This window comes from Aedes aegypti, chromosome 2 (genome assembly GCF_002204515.2).
Source record: "Aedes aegypti strain LVP_AGWG chromosome 2, AaegL5.0 Primary Assembly, whole genome shotgun sequence".
Lineage (NCBI taxonomy): Eukaryota > Metazoa > Arthropoda > Insecta > Diptera > Culicidae > Aedes > Aedes aegypti.
This window is the reverse complement of record NC_035108.1, coordinates 233883111-233903348: the sequence shown is the minus strand read 5'-3', so window position 1 is coordinate 233903348 and position 20238 is coordinate 233883111. Positions and strand designations below refer to the sequence as shown.

Sequence of the window (20238 nt, the reverse complement as noted above, 5' to 3'; positions counted from 1 at the left end):
GAAGTTAATTCGGCCAAATGTCCATAAGTCAAATATCTTTACTCCAAAGCTACCGCGTCTAATGAAACTACCTATTATGTGCTCGCTATTTTCATCTAATTTTTTTCACTATTAACATCCAATTTTGGGCACTCTCCATAGAGAAAGACTTTCAAAGAACTTATCGTTTAAGTGATCGAACTTATCATTTCGCGACCGTATTTGAAGAACTTGTCCATTTTACTAGCAGGTGCTGCCTCCTCGATCCATCTTCCATTCTTCCAGGCTTTAGTCGGATTAACAAGTTTTACGTTTTTCCAGACATGTTAGAATAGTAAGTCGTGATAGTGATAGATTATTAAATGGGTCATTAAATATAAAATAATATAATTATTTTATGATGTATCAAAGGGTCTGAGTGCCATACGCAACTAATCCAAGCCGCTTGATTTAAAGTAGTAATAAGTAAATCTGTTTTTCTATTTTTCAACTATCATTGCAGACCTTCGTGATGAAAGGATATGAAAATTAAGTCAATTCACAACCACGTGATAGTTACTAGTAAGACTTTACCATTTTTTATAAATAAAGTCATCGAACAACCATTAGCGCGGAGGACACCGGAGACAAAATCTCATAACTCAAATGTTCGACGTACTGCATAGATAGTAACGCATCACTCATCGGATTGTTGTACATCATTTTCGTCCTGTTTTTTCTACGAAATGTTAAAGTTTTGTACAATTGTATTTTAGCGTATTTGAGAAATAATTCGAAAACTGTTTGGAAAAACCAAACGAGTCCTAGTGACAGATATGAAAGCAAATTATTTCTGCAGATATTTAGATGATCTTTTGTAAATAGAAATTTTAATGATGGTGTTTCACTAACTACAAAAGAAGTGAAATAGATTTATAAGTTTCGTTTTGAAAATATAAGGACAAGTTTGTAAAAAAAAATGTGGAACTTATTTTATACCAGAGAGCGAAATCGGCAGAGTAGTGCAAATGAACTAATATTGGCTTGTGAAAGTTTATAGAAACAAATTAGGTTTAGTAGCAAACAAAATAGATAGAATGAAATTTAGAAAAAAATATCATTAATAATTGTATAGTAATTGATAAGAGGAGTTTATTGAATTACTTGCGCAACCGGACGAGAGCCGTGTACATATATAGACAAGTAAAAAGAAAGTAAAGACGGAGAAAACAAATTATCGAACTAAAACAATCAACATGTGGGAAATTCAACGAACCATAACAGTAGCTCCGAAGTTGTTAAGTCAAATAAAAAATACAATAAATTCGGTGGTTGTCATACCACCTATATTTTGCTCATAAAATGGAATTTATTTTTTCAGAGTAAAAGTCAATTTGAGCTACAATGTAAAATATTTTTCTCTGCCAGATCTTTCTAAGTGTAATTTTGTAACATATATACATTGTTGTTGTAACGACTACATTTCGTTGGAAAGAAGCAACGCACAGTATAATCTTATTATAATTTATAGCTATCAAATAGATTTTTAAACAAAAAAAAAGTATTGCCTGATTGAACATGAATCTAGGAATTTGAACACATTGTGCGAAAAAAACCAGGCGAATTGGCGTTTTTTTTTTCAAACATGTTTTTTTAACATGTGTTCCATGTTGAAGTAACACGTTTTTCCAACTTGTTTGACCAATTTAATAAAATATAATTTTGTTCGTCTGAAATGTATCCAATATAATAATCTTCTATTGCCCGATATTCATGTTTTTTATAATGGATTTTGAGGGTATATATATCACACAATTCTTCTTCTTTTCTGTGCCCCACTGGGGCATCTGCTTAGCTTATTGTTCTTTACGATCACTTCCACAGTTATTAACTAAGAGCTTTTTGCCAGAGTTGTAATTTTTACATTCGTATATTGTGGCAGGTACGATGGTAAATTATGCCCAGGGAAGACAAGGAAATATCCCATTCGAAATAATCCTGAACCGACTGGGTATCGAACACAGACACCTTTAGCATGGCTTTGGTATGTAGCCGCGGACGTTGCCACTAGGCATAAAAAGGCCATTCATACACTGCCGTCCTATTCTATATAGATACGCAGGAACAATCACAGACAAAGAGAGAGAGTTTAATTTGTAAGAAGGGGTTTTAGGGCCCTATATTATAAGTCGAGTCGACCAAAAACAACTCGACTGGAGTCACTGTCGACCAAAGTTTTTGCTCGACTCGGCTCTGTCACTCGAGTTTATCGACAGTTGTCACTCTATGTGACTGGATTACTATGGTAGTCGACGGGTGACATCTGAAATATGCATGCTTGCTATGATCGACAATGACTTCAGACGAGTCACATGAATCCGCTCGATTTACAAAATTGACCCCTTAATTTTGTAATTTATTTATTGTAATTTATCTGATTTTTTTAATAAATTGTGCTTCTTTGGAACAAATAAGTAGTCAAGTTCATGTATTCTTCGTATTGTGATTAATAATTTGTGCAAATTTCAATCTAAGAATTCTTTGAAATATAGGAAATCTGTTCACAATTTGTAATACATTGTATTTGTTTTTCAAATATCGCCTATAAAAAATTGATAATCATATAATTTTCAAAACGTGCCATAACATCAGGAAATAGAGTTCTTCATATCTGCAAACATTAGTACTCAGATACAGAGCAACATGGAGTATAGGTATTAAGATCTTCATGCGTAACTAATGTGGACTAAAAGCTTATTAATATGGAACAGAGCCTTTATCCCTCAAACAAGAAAGTGGACTACTATATTGATCTTTATGATTCGAAAGGACTTCATTGAATGTAGGCCATAGGACATAACAATCAACCATTCATACAATGACATAAACTTTTAACCATTCATACAAATAAACGAAATACTGTATTGGGTTCTACCGCTGTTCTAGAGCTTTCAATGAATCCATCGAATGTAGGCTTTAAGATCTACAAGCGTGATCAGTGATTTTTAGATGGTTTTCAAATATGTCACAGACCTGTAATCTTTTTTCAATTACATGATAGGTTGTACAAATGGTCTAGGACCTTCAACAACTCTATCGATAATAGGCCTTAAAAACTTCAAGGGCACTAATCTATTGACAGCTGCTAAATGTGACGAAGAGCCTTAAGGCGAAGTAGGCCGTCATTGAAATTTGCACGCGTCGTTGATGATTGTTGCTAATCCATCTCACGATTTCGAATCTTATAAAATCAGTTGGTTGAAAATGTATCCGCATACTTTATACATGTCAGCGCGTATAGAGATACTTTTTTCAAGTTAATATAAACTACAGTTAACTCTCCCTTACTCGATATTCCGTATCTCGATATCGAGTTAGAGAACCACAGTAAAAGTTGGTTTTCATGGCTACCTCGATGGTCCCTTGAATCGCAGTTACACTGGTTTTGTGTTCTGTAACTCGATACCTCCCTAACTCGATGGGTCCTTCAATATCGAGTAAGGGCGAGATGACTGTATCAAGATTGAGTTTTATCACTTTGAAATTGCAAGCTGAAAAGTCATTATTGTTGCTAAAACGAATGTCGGGCTACTTAGCCTTAACCCTACAAGAAAATAGAATAATATATATTGGGCTTTCCGGATGTTTAAGGACCTCGAAGAACACCATCTAATGAAGGCCTAAGAACCGTAAACCTAATCAATGCACCAAATCATTTTTGATAATTTTGGCCGCTTCTATGTATGGAGTCTGACTTTTGAACAATGGTCTATGAATCTGTTTTTCAATATGGCACATACCCTTATTCGACCTAAATAGTGGTCTATTGATGGTTTCCAACTTTTTCATTACCAATGTTCTAGGCCCTAGAAGTTCCGCAAAGATCTATAAAGATCTACAGACGGTAAAAGCCTTTAAAGGTTTGAATTCCTGTAGAAGTTCTTGATGGTGTATAATATTTCTCGAAAATCGGCAAAGGTCCACAAAAGTTCACGAAAATTCGTGAAGGTCCACGAAGATCTGTCAAGGTCTACGAAATCCCGTGACAATTCGCGCAACCTCGTTGTGGTCCACAAAAACCGCAAAGGTCTACAAGACCCCAGTGGAAATCTCTGCATCTGTGAAGACTTCTGTTAGACCGTTGTGTAGACCTTTTTTCAGACCTGTTTTGTAGCATTCTTGAATTTATTTTTCGTGGAAGTCGACACATCACTCTCGTCGTACTAATATTTGCGCGACAAAGGTGCGACGTTCCAGAGAGTGACATAGTTGTGCTTAATTTCTTCACATTCTATCTCCTCTAAGCAATTCTTCTTATCTAGGAAGAGATGGATTTGAACTCTCCTCATCTGTTTGTATCGCTCCACATTTTGACGACAACCCTGCTGCAGCAACGATTGGTTCTTCTTGTCAAACCAATCGTTTCGTCGATTACTTTTCACGAATCCGATGGCTACTTCTGATGCGCTGTTGATGAATGTTTTTAGCGCAATTTAACTACAGAGAAAACCTCCATGGGTCGATGTTCCATGACTCGATATCGACTCGTAGCACCATACTAAAAACAAAATTTCATGATTATTACTACAGCTTCCTAAGCATTGCTGTTCCATGACTCGATATTTTCGTGAATCGATGGTCTCATCAGATATCGATTATTGACTGTATATCTAACAAATGGTGTGAATCGATGCTAGCACTACGAGAAGTGCCTTCCACCAATTAAAGCATGGTCGATGCTGAAAATGAATACTAAAATGGTCATATTCTTGGAGGTGGCAGATCAATTAAGACTCATTGGTCGTTTTCGTTTATGATTCAGTGTGTGCAAAGCTTTCTTATAATTATACCAATACGCTAGCCCAGTTTTCACCATGTCATTTAAGTAATCATCAACAGACCATTGAGCCATTGAATTGAATGGTGTTAACTCGTAAAAAAGTGACGTAAATTGTATTTACGTAAAAACTGGAAATTTTCAATAGCACAAATCAATAGAATCAAGAAATGCTCTGCGCTAAAAATTTAGTACCCAATCGATCGAAATTTAATTAAAATGAATGTTCTCCAGATTATAAATTGGAGTTTGTTGTGTTCTCCGGATTCTCAGATACTCATTACCAAGCTCGATTTCTAAATTTAAGTGTGGTGGTTTCTATTTACCCCTCATCTTCATTTCAAACATCGATTCCTTTTTTGACAGAGAAGAACACTTCTAACAAACATTTTTGCGGAATAAGACCCAAAAAAATTACTCTTATGCATATTCCAGTTATATTAACTGATGTTCAGCTATGTATGTTACTTTGGGACATTCTGTCACTAGGCAGCGCTAGTGGACATATAAGAACATATATATCTTAGGAAATGGTTGTCAAAGAGAACAATTTTGTGAAAGCTATCGGCCGTCTCTGGGATAACTGAGTTTCTAATATGACAATATTTGCTTCTTTGTATAGCTTGTTCTTCATGCAACCATGACTGTCATTCTCTAAAATCCCACCGAATATCAATCAACTACGATTTTATACGTTCAATAACTTGAAAAACTGCAAGTTTTATTATTTCATTGCCGAATGAAAAGCATTCGATTGGATTGTTTACATGGCTAAACACTGTTTTAGTTATAGATTCAATGTTCGATCAGGCAAGTTGAAAACAGTATTATATATTTATTATCATGAGTATCACAACATTAAATTAAATGAATTGTGTGTAAGTTTCATAGTTATCCAGGGTAGAATTGAGTATAATAAAAGGTGCTTGATAATTTGAGCCCGTATCAAACGCCATGTGATTTTTCATAATTGGTAATGTTTTAAGACAATGGTTTAAGCATGTGACTTTACTTTAAATCCAATATATGATTTCGTTATAATCACGATCTTTTTAAAATTGTGTAAGAAACGACGAAAGATCTAGAAAAAAGCAAGTAAACGATATTTCAAATAATGCCAAAAAATATTCAAACCTGTTTATATGACAATGGATGCAAATTGCTCTTAGGGATTATAATTGTTGAATTTTAAATATTTTCAATGGAAAATAAACCTTTTCAATTACTTGGCTTTACACAGAGAAATATGTATTACGTGATTCATGGCAAGTTTGTTGAAATAGGTGTATTTAAGAAATCGAATGTCACAACGATAGGATTCACTGCTATTGATTTATATTTACGTTTGGTAGCCAGTAAGATGCATTCACAAATCCACGAACTCACGCAAAAATGTTGTCAAAGGATGTCCACAACAGTTAATGTACTAGTTAAAATGCTGGATGATTGTTGAATTTTAATACAAATGTACTTTATGATTGGTTGTTCCGAGAAAGGTGAACTCATTTCATTTAAGCGAATAAAGTTGATACTTTGATAATTTCTGTTGTAATAGTTTTAGGGAAAATATCCGAACTTTTCCATTGTTAAAATCCTCACGCCGTGTTCGAACAAGGAAATTTAAGTAAATGAAAACCCGAATTTAGTACTATACCATATACCAGAGTTTGTATCGTTTGACAGATACGCGTATTTCGACCTCAACTGTAAGGCCGTCTTCAGTGTCGTGTACTACACTCGTCGAGTTCTCAGAATCTATGCGAAATACCCAACTTCGGAAGTGTTGCATTCGATTGGCATTCGGATGCGCTCTACTTCCGAAGTAGGGTAAAATACCCTATGCGAAATAGCAAATACCCTATGCGAAATAGCATTTTCTGACGATTGACCGAACTTACAATATTGAGAATGAGTGATTCCCTTACCGGAATCTCTAAGTGCCTTCTTGATTGTATAGTCGCGTTGCGATGATAGAGTGAACCCCGTTCGGTTATTTGGTTAATAAGTCAGCTGAAGCGATCTGACTATCAATAAGCATGCATCGAGCCTTATATGATGGCAGTGATGTCCAGCTTAATTTGCGTAAGGCATGTAAGAGAAATAGCTTTTGTACTGATTAGATTCTATCCTCATTTGGTTTCATATGTGAAGACCACAATATTCTAGAAATATCTTATATAAGCAATTTACAAAGTTTTAATCGTATATGGATCCCGAAAATTGTAGCACATTTCAACCAATGATTTTTACCAAAACAGATCCATCTTTAATTACGTAATTGTTTAAAAGGGTGAGACAATGTCTAATATTTCTATATTTTTTTTGTTGTTTATTTTTTAAATATGAATTTAAGGGGTCTATTTTATAAGTCGAGTCGACCAAAATGACTCGACTTAAGTCACTGTCGACCAAAAAATTCGCTCGACTCGGCTCTGTCACTCGAGTTTCTCGACAGTTGTCACTCTATGTGACATGATTACTATGGGAGTCGATGGGTGACATCTGTAATACGCATGCTTACTTTGATCGACAGTGATTACAGACGAGTCACATGAATCTGCTCGATTTACAAAATAGACCCCTAAAAGTAAACAAAGACATGGATGAAATTTGAAATGCATTATGAGAACGATTATGACTCTAAGCTCATTTGGGAATTGTCTAAAATTTAAAAATAAAAACCTCAGAAGCCAATTCTAGCATTGAAAGAGGAAAACAAATAATTACTAACTAGGGTAGATGGACCAATAGTGGTACTAAGCACGATTGAACTTCGTTTAACCGCCTAAATTCAAGAAGCACAATTAATGTACATGTTAATATTGCAACGGGAAGTAACGACCTTTGACTTAATGAGAAAAATGATTTCATCGCAGTAATCCACGGCATGTCAGTGAAAACTAATACCTCCACTATTGATACACTGTTCCTTTAGTGGTGGTAAATTTTCAATTTGTGTTCCTATAATTGCGGTATCCGTTGTTTTCTTATGGAATCCTCCACTATAGGAACACTTTACCGCAACTATTGGTACAAGCAAGAAAAGTTTTAGCAATTTTAGTGATATTTCATCAGTTTTGAAGCAATTTGAACGCTCTTTTCAACTATTCCGAGTATCAACAAGCCAAAACGACGATTGGCAGGGTCGGTTCTGTGGATAATGTATTAAAATCAGTGAAAACGGCACTACCGCAACTATTGGAACACCCATAACTAAGGGAACACTTACCCTAACTGCAAAAAAGCTCAAAAACTTGCTATGCAGTTTGAAAGCGCTCAAAATTTTAATTTAGGACTCATTAGTTCAATTCAAGTTACTTCCTTCCCCTTGGTTATGCGACCTTGCCGCGATGGGAGGGCATAATCCATTAGCCCATATGATGGAAACCAAAGGCGTAACCTGTAGTGGTGGTATCACATTTTGGCATTTTTGCTTAAAGCCGCGTCATAATTCATATGGCATAGACGCAATAATATCTCGGATGTGATCCAACGGACATTCTGCGTCATTGATAGAATTGATGCCCATTTCAAATAATTAATCTATTCGAAGTGGACATTAATACTATTGGTGACGTTCAGTTTGCCTTTTGCTAACCAGAATGATCCGTAGCCACTCTTACTATTAGCTAGCTAGATACATCGTTATCATATACGACGTAGGGAATACTTAGGAACTCTTAGAAAAATGACTAGTAGATTCACTGAGTAGAAATAAGTGGCGACAATCTTATTTTAATATGGTTTTTACATTGCCATAATAAGAAATACCTCTTTTGTAACAGCGGTATAAATAATCTAATTCCAGCTTCATTTTCGCAAAATTTACAAGTAGAAAGTAGGCGTTGTGAAGCATTGCATTTGCCACCGAAAAGTGAAGCTTGTAGGAGACTGTAATAGAAGCCTAAGGTAACTTTACTCGTCAATATTCACTATAAAAATGACTATGGAAAGTAAGACGCTGAGATCGATCATTAGGGTACACTTGCTAGTTTTGAAAAATTGTTGAACAGACAAGGAAAGCGACTTTGTTCTTTAAGGATATATGAACGTAATGACCAATAAATACTTTTAACAACAAAAATGAAATTCACTAGAACTACTACTGAACAGCCTAATTTTGTTAAGACTTGACGGCACTTGACATTTAAGACTCTAATCTTACGTAAAAGACAGGAGTAATCAGAATAGCACTTGAATGACAAATTATTCAAAATCATTTCGACTAGACAGTATTAGTACACCACTACTTTTTAAAACAAATTCTACACTATTATTTCAAACAAATTCTAATGGAGCTGCTGATTTTCACAATGCTTCCTTTTCTCAGAAGCAAGGGAATATGGGTACTTTTCAAAAACTACCACGTCACAATACTAATAAAAAACAGTGTTCAAGTGGGCGCCATTGCCTAGTCCGTCTGAGTATTGGTCCTGGTAGAGGGGAAACTTGGCAAAAGCCAGACCGAGGGTTCAGCCTTGACAAGTTAAGCTGTCAGGCAGCTCCAACTGAATACCATACAAAAAAAAAAAAAAAAAAAAAAATTAGTTCAATTTAAGTTACTTAGGATTTTGAAAGCATTGTCAATCAAGAGAACGTTATAGAACATTCATGGGAGACTGATTTGGAAGAAGTGAGAAAAATAAAAATATGAAAAATATTAAAACCCCTGGAGATGTTGGTATTTTTTACATCATCATTAAGAAACTTCCAGAAAGTAGTGGTTGAAATATTTTACAAATGTTTTGAGTTGGCATATTTTCCTGACAAATGGAAAAATGATAAGCTCCTGCAGAAGTTTCTAGCTATCGTCTAATCAGTTTGCTTTTCTCCATCAGCGAACTTTTTGAAAAGGTCATTTTGAGCAGAATGATGGTCCACATCAACGAAAATTGAATTTTTGCCAATGAATAGTTTGGATTCCGACTTGGACATTGGACAAATCATCAACTTTTACGTGTAACAATTATGCTTCGTTCCAACAAATCTGAAATTATACTGGTCATGCTCTTCTAGACATAGAAAAAGCATTCGACAATATTTGGCATGCAGGCTTGATTGTAAAATCAAAACACTTGAATTTTCCAACATATATTGTTAGAATAATCCTGGTAGAGCTGGTGTTCCTCAAGGCAGGATTTTGGGACCAATATTATACAATATTTTCACATCTGACTTACCTGAGTTACCTCAGGGATGTCAAAGATCTTTGTTTGCTGATGACACAGGCCTCTCCGTCAAAGGACGAAGCCTGCGTGTCATCTGTAGTATATTGCAAAAAAGCTTGGATATTTTTTCTTAGGGGAGAGTCCTGTATGGCCGGACAGCCTCTATGTCCGGACACTAATCGTTTTTCAGAAACCAAGAGTGATTTCAAAAGTTTAACACCATAATATAATACCTATTGGGAAGTTATTAGGTTACACAGAATATGATGTTTCTGTTTTCACCGAACACTTATATGGAAGTTTTTAGCTTGATTTTGGACCCCCGGAAAACACTGATTTTGTCGATTAAAGAGCCTTCAACACTAATCAATTTATATGAACCATAAAAACACATGTTATATCTTCATTCTATGGAATTGGTTTGAATTTTCATCAACTAGTTCACATGTACGAGTTAACTAAATTTAGTGTCCGGGCATAGAGGACACACAAAAATTTATGCATATTTTTACAAAAAGTGTGATAGCTTTCAAAAACAAATTTCGAGCCACACATATTTTTTTCCTTTTTTCAATCGTAGATCTTTCAATAAGTAACAAATTTCACGCCAAAAGTAATGTACAGTGAAACCTCCATGAGTCGATATTGAAGGGACCATCGACTCATAGAAATATCGAGTCATGGAACCACGGTGCCCCAATTACCGTTATTATCAAATAAAATATACCATCCAAACGGCAGTCGGCAGTTGATTACTGACGTTCTTCTGCACCTCTGGGCCGAATTTGAAAAAAATCCTTTGTCAAAATTTTGAGTTACGCCCTTTTGAAGTTTATATGATAGGAATCACACGAAATATGCCACTTTAACTTGTTTAAACAAAGAGATAAAATAAAAATATTGTAGTTTTGATTTTCTATATGGTTTGAGATATTAAAAAACACATTTTTCTAAATTTTTTCTCGACCGACATTTGAAAAGGGCCAATACTATGTTTAGTTATTACTAATAAGCCAATACACGAGAAATGATATCTACCAAATTAACGCCTGGTAGTGATTTTAGGAAATTGTCTAAAGAATTCAAATTTGTATGAAAAACTCTTGGACAGGATATGGAGATACGCCCTTTTGAAATGTATGGAAAGAATATGGAATATGGAATATGGTGGATTCTGCTCCATCTTTAATTAACGGTTAGCTAGGTGCATACATAATTATTACACTTTAGCGGTTATTCTTATTTCATTCAATTTAGCAAGTTGCATAGAAGGAATGATTCAAATATATGTAACGCAGAATTTTCCAATTTAAGACTCCCTTTCCTCCCCCACGTTACAGCTTTTATATGGAAAATGTATGAACCGTAACACTACCGAACGCCCTCGTTACGTAATGTTTGAACGATTCAAAATTAACACGTACACATATTGTCTATACTGATATTGAAAAGTATAATTGAAATATACACATTTCAATATAGCTGAACAATGACTGTATCAAAGTTGACCGAAACACTCGAACATCACATATCTGTATCTATATTATACATCTGTATTCTATTCCATTCTATTTAGTTCTTTTCTATTCTAATCTGTTCTATTCTATTCAATTATATTCTACTTAAATTTATTCTATTCTGATCCACCCTACTTGTTCTTATACATATTTTTACAAATGGACACTGTATTAATTAACAACTGCGCGCAAAAGATTTGAACGGTACACTTTCGATATTTGTTCGGCTTCTTAGCGCTCCCAACTCTATAAAAAATTGCTATGCACAGATTCTGACTCCTAATGCATGCTTCTCATATGATCCATAAAAAGGAAGATTTGAATTGTTATTTCACAGTAAGTCCAAATAAGGGTTTCAACTTATATATGATAGTTTGTATGTATTTTAAGGAAGCATTTTGTATAAAATACTTTTCATTTGAGCTGGATCCTTGTTTTAAAGGTAATTTGAACAAGTTTGTTGAGAGCTGGGAAGAGCAGAGTCTGACAAAATCTTCGAAATATCATATCACCAAGTTTCATGTAAAAGACTTCTGCAATTCGACTGATCGAGGACTAGGCTGACATAATGAGCTGGCGTCGGAGTCTGGGCATCGCGCTGTTTCACAGACCTGTCAACGCTATAAAGTCGAACAAACATCGAAAATGTTACCGTTCACTTCTTTTGCGCGCAGTTGTTGATTACAATATTGGCTTTTGTAAAAAAATGTATAAGAACAAGTAGGGTGGATCAGAATAGAATAAATTTCAGTAGAGTAGAATTGAATAGAATAGAACAGATTAGAATAGAAAGAATTAAATAGAATTGAGTAGAATATTAGAATATACAATTATGTAGTCGAAGGCTAAGAAAGCAAGTTTGAAAGTACCGTAGTCGGGGGTAACATTAGGCCTAGGGGGTTACATTTGGCCAAAGCATAAACTGAAATATCTTAGCCAGTATTGAGAATACTTGAAACTAAGCGGGTAAATCATACAGTGCCAGGCCAACTCAGGACACAAGAGACTCCGGCAATCCCAGGGTCGGCTAGCTACTAAGTAATCACCGTTTGGTTACATACTAGTATAAACTTTCTATTCAATATTGCTTGAAGTTATCTACAGCCACCATAAAAAATAGATTCCTGGCGCTAGTAATATATTTTTAATAAATCATTGAAATAGTTTGAAAACAAAGCCTTTTTAAATTGTCGCTTTCAAGGTTTCTTAGAAAATTTCACTTTGAGGCGGATGAAAACTATTTTCAAATCTCACATTCATGTCGATCATGTAAATTGTTATAGAAAACTTAAAAGGATGACGATTTTTTTTGATTCGTTCTTATTGTGTATCAATTTTAGTTTGTTTGGCCTAATGTCACCCCTTCGAAGTGATGAGATTGAGCCAATTTTTCATACGTTTCCCATCCAAAGGAAGCAAACGAATTTCAATTTATTGTTCAGCATTTGCAAATTGCATATTGCGAAAGTTGTTAAAAAATGAATTGAGACTTACGCATTTAACCAATAATTTTCAGTAATTAACTTTTAGTATGATATTCCACAATACCTTCAATGATCTTTGATCGTTTCTTTTGTTCTATAGTTTTAATGAGTTTTAAATGTCTGAAGCAAATTGCTTTAATATTATGAATTATTTTTTTACCATGCTTCTATTCATAAGTGTTAAAGAAATTTGTAGAAACCCCTACCAAAACCCTAATTAGTCAAGCTAAATTTTGTTTTTTGTTTAGTTGCTTAATCAGAATAAGAAAGTTTTATATGAAATGTGAATTGTTATAATTAAAGTTACATTATCTTTTTATTTCATTGAAAAACATCCGAAATACTAGTTTATTGAAAATTTTAGAAATCCCGGGATCCCGGGATTTCCCGGGATAAGCTTGGATTTTTGTCCCGAATCCCGGGACGAGCGAAATGGCCGGGAAATGGACACTCTAGTAGATACAGATCTGTTATGTTCGAATGTTGCGATCAACTTTGATGTTCAGCTATATTGATGTGTATATATTTCAATTATACTTTGGCCCTTTTCTAATGTCAATCTAGACTATATGTGTACGTGTAAATTTCATGGAACTTGTTAAATTAAATGAAATAAGAACAACCGCAAAGGTGTAATGATTACACTGCGGAACACGTTTTTGTCTCTAGTGTCAAAATACCTCTATTTACTTAATTAACCCTTCCATTACCAACCCCCCTAAACGAGTGTTGGAAAAAACACGTTTTGGGCTGTATCTTTTTTGTTTTTTGATATTTTTAAACCAAATTTTGACACAAGAAGCGCATATCCTTCTAGTTTGAGGGCTTGGACAGAATTTTAGGATTGGTCGCCTGGTGCCGGAGTTATTCCGGAATCAAAATGGGTGTTTCGAAATGGCCACCTTCGAAAAAGTGAATTTGCAATATGAAATCAGCTGATTTTTTACAATGATTAGCTCTATAACGGTGAGGACGGATGTCTGCAAGGCCATCATGGTCATTGCATGCCGCGGATCACAATTTCCGGATGTTCCAGGGAACCGGTTCCGGGGCCATTTTTGGAAGCGAGTAAATACTATCATGCGACACATCAAACTTCATGATTTTTCAAATAATTGCATTCTATGACTGAGCTGCACAGTTCAGAACCCATTTGGCCACTTTGAAACCGGTATCCGGGTTCCGAGGAACCGCTTCCGGGGTCAATTATTAAAAATCATTGAACACTGTCATGCGACACATCAAACTTCATGATTTTTCAAATGATTGCATTCTATGACTGAGCTGCACAGTTCAGAACCCATTTGGCCACTTTGGAACCGATATCTGGGTTCCGAGGAACCGGTTCCGGGGTCAATTATTAAAAATCAGTGAACACTGTCATGCGACACATCAAACTTCATGATTTTTCAAATGATTGCATTTTATGACTAAGCTGCACAGTTCTGAACCCATTTGGCCACTTTGGAACCAGTATCCGGGTTTCAGAGGAACCGGTTCCGGGGTCAATCATTGAAAATCAGTAAACAATGTCATGCGACATTTCGTTATTATTAATATATTGGGATTCTGTGGAACTGGTTCCGGAGTAATATTTTTTAGATGAGTCTTCGAAGGTAAGTAAATACTGCCATACATCAAACTTCAAGATTCTGCAATTTTTTGTATTTCATGGCTGAACTGCACTGTATTGACCCATTTGATTTTCAAGGAATATATGCTATCAAGCGACATATCAAACAAAATAATATACCAACAACTTTTGCATCATCTGGGTGAATTGCACAATGTAGAACTCATTCGGTCACTTAGGAATCATAATGTGATTTCCAAAAAAACAGTTCTTGGACCAGTTTTCGAAACCGTGTTAATACTTTAATACTACAGATTAAATCACTGCAACGATTTTGAAGCGATTTTGAAGTACATATGATTATTCTGGGACTGATATAAGTTTAACTGGGTGCTAGTTTTACATCCTTTGATTGCTCATAATTATTTAAAACTAATGGTCCCGGCCTGAGACGAGACTCGCGGAGATGGTCTTCTTTTTCTGCGATTGCTGAGTTTTTTTTTCGTATTCCACTTAGTGTTTACATCAAACTTGCGCAAACCGTTCAAGCTATCACATGACCATCTCAGCAAAAAAAACTATTGCGTTTGCATCACACCGAAGCATAAACGGCATTTCGAGTGAAATTTCATGCCAGAAAATGTAGCAGGCATTCTAAATAACTAGTTCTGTGTTTAGATTTATCAGCATCTTTAGATGAACTGCTCCGCTGACTCAGGTTTTAATAATATCTTAAATTTAATACAATACTTTTCACTTATTCAGCCATAAAATCGACGGTCTGCATTTGACGTTTCGTGACAGCGGCATCTGGGCTGCATATGACGTTGATATTTTTCCTCTTCGCGAGTCTCTCTCAGGTCCCGGCAAACTTTGTCTTGCCATCAAGTAGGCTGTTCATTTAAAGTTTTTTCTATGAAAGTTGAAGATCTTTCCGTTGAAATTGTATCCAGGATCACTTAAATCACCTAAAATGACTAAAATTACAGGAGAAATACTGAAAAAATACGAAAGAATACTTTGAGCTAACTCTTGAAATTGCAACACAATTGATTTAAAAATTCATCAGCTGATCAGAATAGCTTCAGGAATCTTTTCAGAAATAACAAAAAAATATCTCTAATTTTTTATGTAGTTTTTCAAATATGACATCTTGCAATCTAATGAAATTTGTCTACAGTTTTTTTGCAAACGATTCCCCTGAAACCCAGATAACGGTTCCAAAATGACCATATGAGTTCTGCACTATTTGAAAAAATCATGAAGTTTGATGTGTCGCATTATAATATTTAGTCACCTTTGAAGATTGACCCCGAACCGGATTCTCGGAATCCTGGAAATCGGTTCCAAAATGGCCAAATAGGTCTCAGGCTTTGCAGCTCACATATAGAATGTAATGACTTTCAATATCACGAAGTTTGAGGTGTCGCATGACAATGTTTACTGATTTTTAATAATTGACTCCCAACCAGTTCCTCGGAAACTCGGATACCGATTCCAAAGCGGCCAAATGGGTTCTGAGCTATGCAACTCAGTCATAGAATGTAATCATTTGAAAAATCATAAAGTTTGATGTGTCGCATGACAGTGTTCACTGATTTTTAATAATTGACCCCGGAACCGGTTCCTCGGAACCCAGATACCGGTTCCAAAGTGGCCAAATGGGTTCTGAACTGTGCAGCTCAGTCATAGAATGCAATCATTTGAAAAATCATGAAGTTTGATGTGTCGCATGACAGTGTTCACTGATTTTTAATAATTGGCCCCGGAACCGGTTCCTCGGAACCCGGATACCGGTTCCAAAGTGGCCAAATGAGTTCTGAACTGTGCAGCTCAGTCATAGAATGCAATCATTTGAAAAATCTTGAAGTTTGATGTGTCGCATGACAGTGTTCACTGATTTTTAATAATTGACCCCGGAACCGGTTCCTCGGAACCCAGATACCGGTTCCAAAGTGGCCAAATGGGTTCTGAACTGTGCAGCTCAGTCATAGAATGCAATCATTTGAAAAATCATGAAGTTTGATGTGTCGCATGACAGTGTTCACTGATTTTTAATAATTGACCCCGGAACCGGTTCCTCGGAACCCGGATACCGGTTCCAAAGTGGCCAAATGGGTTCTGAACTGTGCAGCTCAGTCATATAATACAATCATTTGAAAAATCATGAAGTTTGATGTGTCGCATGACAGTGTTCACTGATTTTTAATAATTGACCCCGGAACCGGTTCCTCGGAACCCAGATACCGGTTCCAAAGTGGCCAACTGGGTTCTGAACTGTGCAGCTCAGTCATAGAATGCAATCATTTGAAAAATGATGAAGTTTTGATTGTGCGCATTGATAGTATTTACTCGCTTCCAAAAATGGCCCCGGAACGGTTCCCCGTGGGAACATCCGAAAAATTTGTGATCCGCGGCATGCAATGACCATGATGGCCTGTAAACATCCGTCCTCATTCGTTATAGAGCTAATCATTGTAAAAAATCAGCTGATTTTCATATTGCAAATTTCACTTTTTCGAAAGTGGCCATTCGAAACACCCATTTTGGTTCCCGGAATAACTCCGGAACCAGTGACCAATCCTAAAATTCTGTCCAAGCCCTCAAACAAAAAGATTTCCTTCTTGTGTCAAAATTTGGTTTAAAAAATTGTCAAAAAACAAAAACGTTTACAAGCCCAAAACGTGTTTTTCCAACACTGTTTAGGGGGTTGGTAAGGAAAGGGTTAAGGGTTGCTGAATCCATTACCGTTTACAGAAATATCATAGCACGTCTAGTTTTTGAGATATTGATCGTTGAAAATGCAAAAAATGACTATTTCAGCCAACTTGCATGCAAGTTTGCCAGCTTGTAAGGCAATTTATTTGCTTAATTTGCCACAGAATTCAAACTTTATGTATATAACAATACTTATCATCAAAGTTTTTGATGCGGAAAAGTTATTTTTTGATGGTTTAGAAAAGTATTGTATTTTGCCATATAAGAGAAACGAAGAATTTTTTATGGAGACTGCAAGCATTTTGAAAAAGATCGGTTTAATCTAAATTTAATCGTGAAATTTAAACCAAAATATATCTAAAACGAAAGTTTAAGTCCTCTTTTGCATGCTTGGTGGAAAGGATCACAAAAAAGGTGGATGAAATATACTTAAAATTTCATGTAAACATCAATAAAACCAATGTTTTATACAACTTTGGCGACCTGTAGCTAAAAATTGCGACGTGCTGGGAAGTTTCTGAGAACGGCATCAGATTCAGCAACCCCAAATCTACTAGAGACACATAATTTGATTCTTAAGACACGCAAAAATGTCATTTTTATTGCGCTGTGTTATGTATGCACCTAACCGTTGATTATAGATGAAACGGAATTCACCATGCAATATTCTTTCCAAACACTTCAAAAGGGCGTATCTGCATATCATGTCCAAGAATTCTGGACAAACATTTGAAAAGGGCTCAAGAGGTCTTGAGCCTTTTTTTAGAAACGTTGCTGTTGAGCCCTTTTTAGCCCGCCCACGCAAACTAACCCCACTATCAGAAAGATTGGTGTTAGCTCTTCCTGATAGTGGTATTGGTGAGCGTGATCGAGTTGAATTGGGCTCAAGAGCGGCTGGCAAAGCCAATGTTTACCAATGTCGATGTGCCCTTTTGAAATGTTTGTCCAGAATTATTCATTCATATTTGAATACTTTGAACAATTTCCTAATATCACTATCAGGCGTTAGATTGTTAGATATAATTATTCGTGTATTGGTTGATAAGCTATAACTAAACATAACATTGGCCCTTTTCAAATGTCGGTCTAGAATTTTTTTTAGGTAAATGTGTTTTTCAATATCAAAAACTAGATAGAAAATCAAAACTACATTTTTTTGTATAATCTCTTTGTTTAAACAAGTAAAAATGGCCTATTTTATGTGATTTCTATCATATATAAGCTTCAAAAGGGCGTAACTCAAAATTCTGGCTAAGGATTTTTTTCAAAATCGGCCTAGAGGTGCAGAACTACGTCAGGAATCAACTGCTGACTGCCGTTTGAATGGTATATTTTATTTGATAATTACGGTAATTGGAGCACCGTGGGAACAGCAATCCTTTGGAAAGCTGTTTCTAGGGACCATCATAGTAACCATGAAATTTTGTTTCTAGTATGGTTCCATGAGTCGATATCGAGTCATGGAACATCGACTCATGGAGGTATCACTGTACTTTTGGAATTTTGAATTTTCAACAAAAAGTGTCCGAGCATACAAGACTTCCCCCTAATACTTGCAAAAATGGAAGATTTCTCCTAATGCTCTCAACTGATAATATTCCCACATAAACCAAAAGCTCTTTATTTGAAACCTTCAAGTAGACATGTTGTCACGATGAGGGATTCCAATGAATTGGTCTGATTAAGTTAAATATCTAGGACTCATGCTAGATGAAAATTTAACTTTCAAAAATCACATTGAAGTCAATCAAGCCAAATGTAACAAATATGTAAAATGTCTTTATCCCCTTATTAATAGAAAATTAAAACAATGTCTTAAGAACAAGCTTTTGATCTTCAAACAAAGTTTCAAGTCCTGCCATGTTGTATGCTGTACCAATATGAACTAGCTGTTGTAATACCAGGGAGAAAGAAAATTTTGAAAATGATTCTGAAGCTTCCTCTTGGTATAGTACATAGCATATCCAATATTGAAACACTGGAACAAATGTCAAATAAAATAATTAATAATTTCAGACAAAAATCGTGGCAATCTTCTATTGCCACGATTAATGCGTTATACAATTAGGTTAAGTAAAGTAAATTGAAAACTCTTTTTTTTTGCAAACAACAAATTGCAAAATGGTAATAGAAGCTTTATTTAGTTTTACTAAATTAGGACGATAGTGTTTTCTAACACAGAACACCTAGATATAAGAAAAAAAATGTAATGTTTAGAATAATAGCAATAAGTGAAAAAAAATATATCGCCTAAATAGTAGAGGTATTAAGGCCCAAGTAAAAATTGTGCTAAAGTCAAAACTGAAAAAGCAGTTTTCTCCTTTCAAACCAACAAATCCAAAATTAAAACACACAGCTGTTTTATTTGGCAAATAAAAGAGCTGTGTGTTTCTATTTTCTTTGATTTGTCTATTTTAAAAGCGAAAACTGCTTTTTCAGTTTTGACTTTTGTACCATTTTTATTTGCATCTTAAGGAATAGGTATCTATATGTAGTTTCAGGGCTGACTTCAAACTTTTGGATGGAAGTATTTTCTAAAATAATGCATTATTCTCGATTTTGTATAATTTCTTCATCTGGGAAAAGATCAATTTCTCAACTTATTATTCTTTGAGCACTTCCAAGATTATTAGTTGAGCGTTTTATTTGTTGAGTGACCACTTTTTTGCATTGTGCATAATGTATAATTTAATATTTATTTAAAACCTAAGGTTTATCGCAGGTTACAAATTTCGAAAAATATTCTACCTGTACACATTCCGGAATTCGGTCAAGTACTGCAACACTGAGCCTATGATGAAGTAGTGCATAGTTACCGGTTGTCACACCCTTGGAAGTATGTGTGGTTGCTAACCGAGCAGACCGAAACCGAATGCCATGCAGAACCGGCTCCGAGATCATCGAACTAGTAGTTGTAGCGTAGGCAAATCTCGTAGAGAAGCACCGATCACAACTGGTAAACAAAACCTAACTGCGAGCGACG

The 20238-nt window shown here is 35.4% G+C and overlaps 1 protein-coding gene across 1 annotated transcript in view; it reads left to right on the top strand.

Moving 5' to 3' along the window:
- Positions 1-1336, top strand: part of LOC5569106 (gamma-aminobutyric acid type B receptor subunit 1) — a 473264-nt gene extending 471928 nt beyond the window's left edge. Inside the window, 1 exon segment of the mRNA XM_021844473.1 lies at positions 482-1336. Within this exon segment, the coding sequence (XP_021700165.1) occupies positions 482-504 (23 nt within the window). The 3' untranslated portion in view covers positions 505-1336.
- The last annotated feature ends 18902 nt before the right edge of the window (positions 1337-20238 follow it).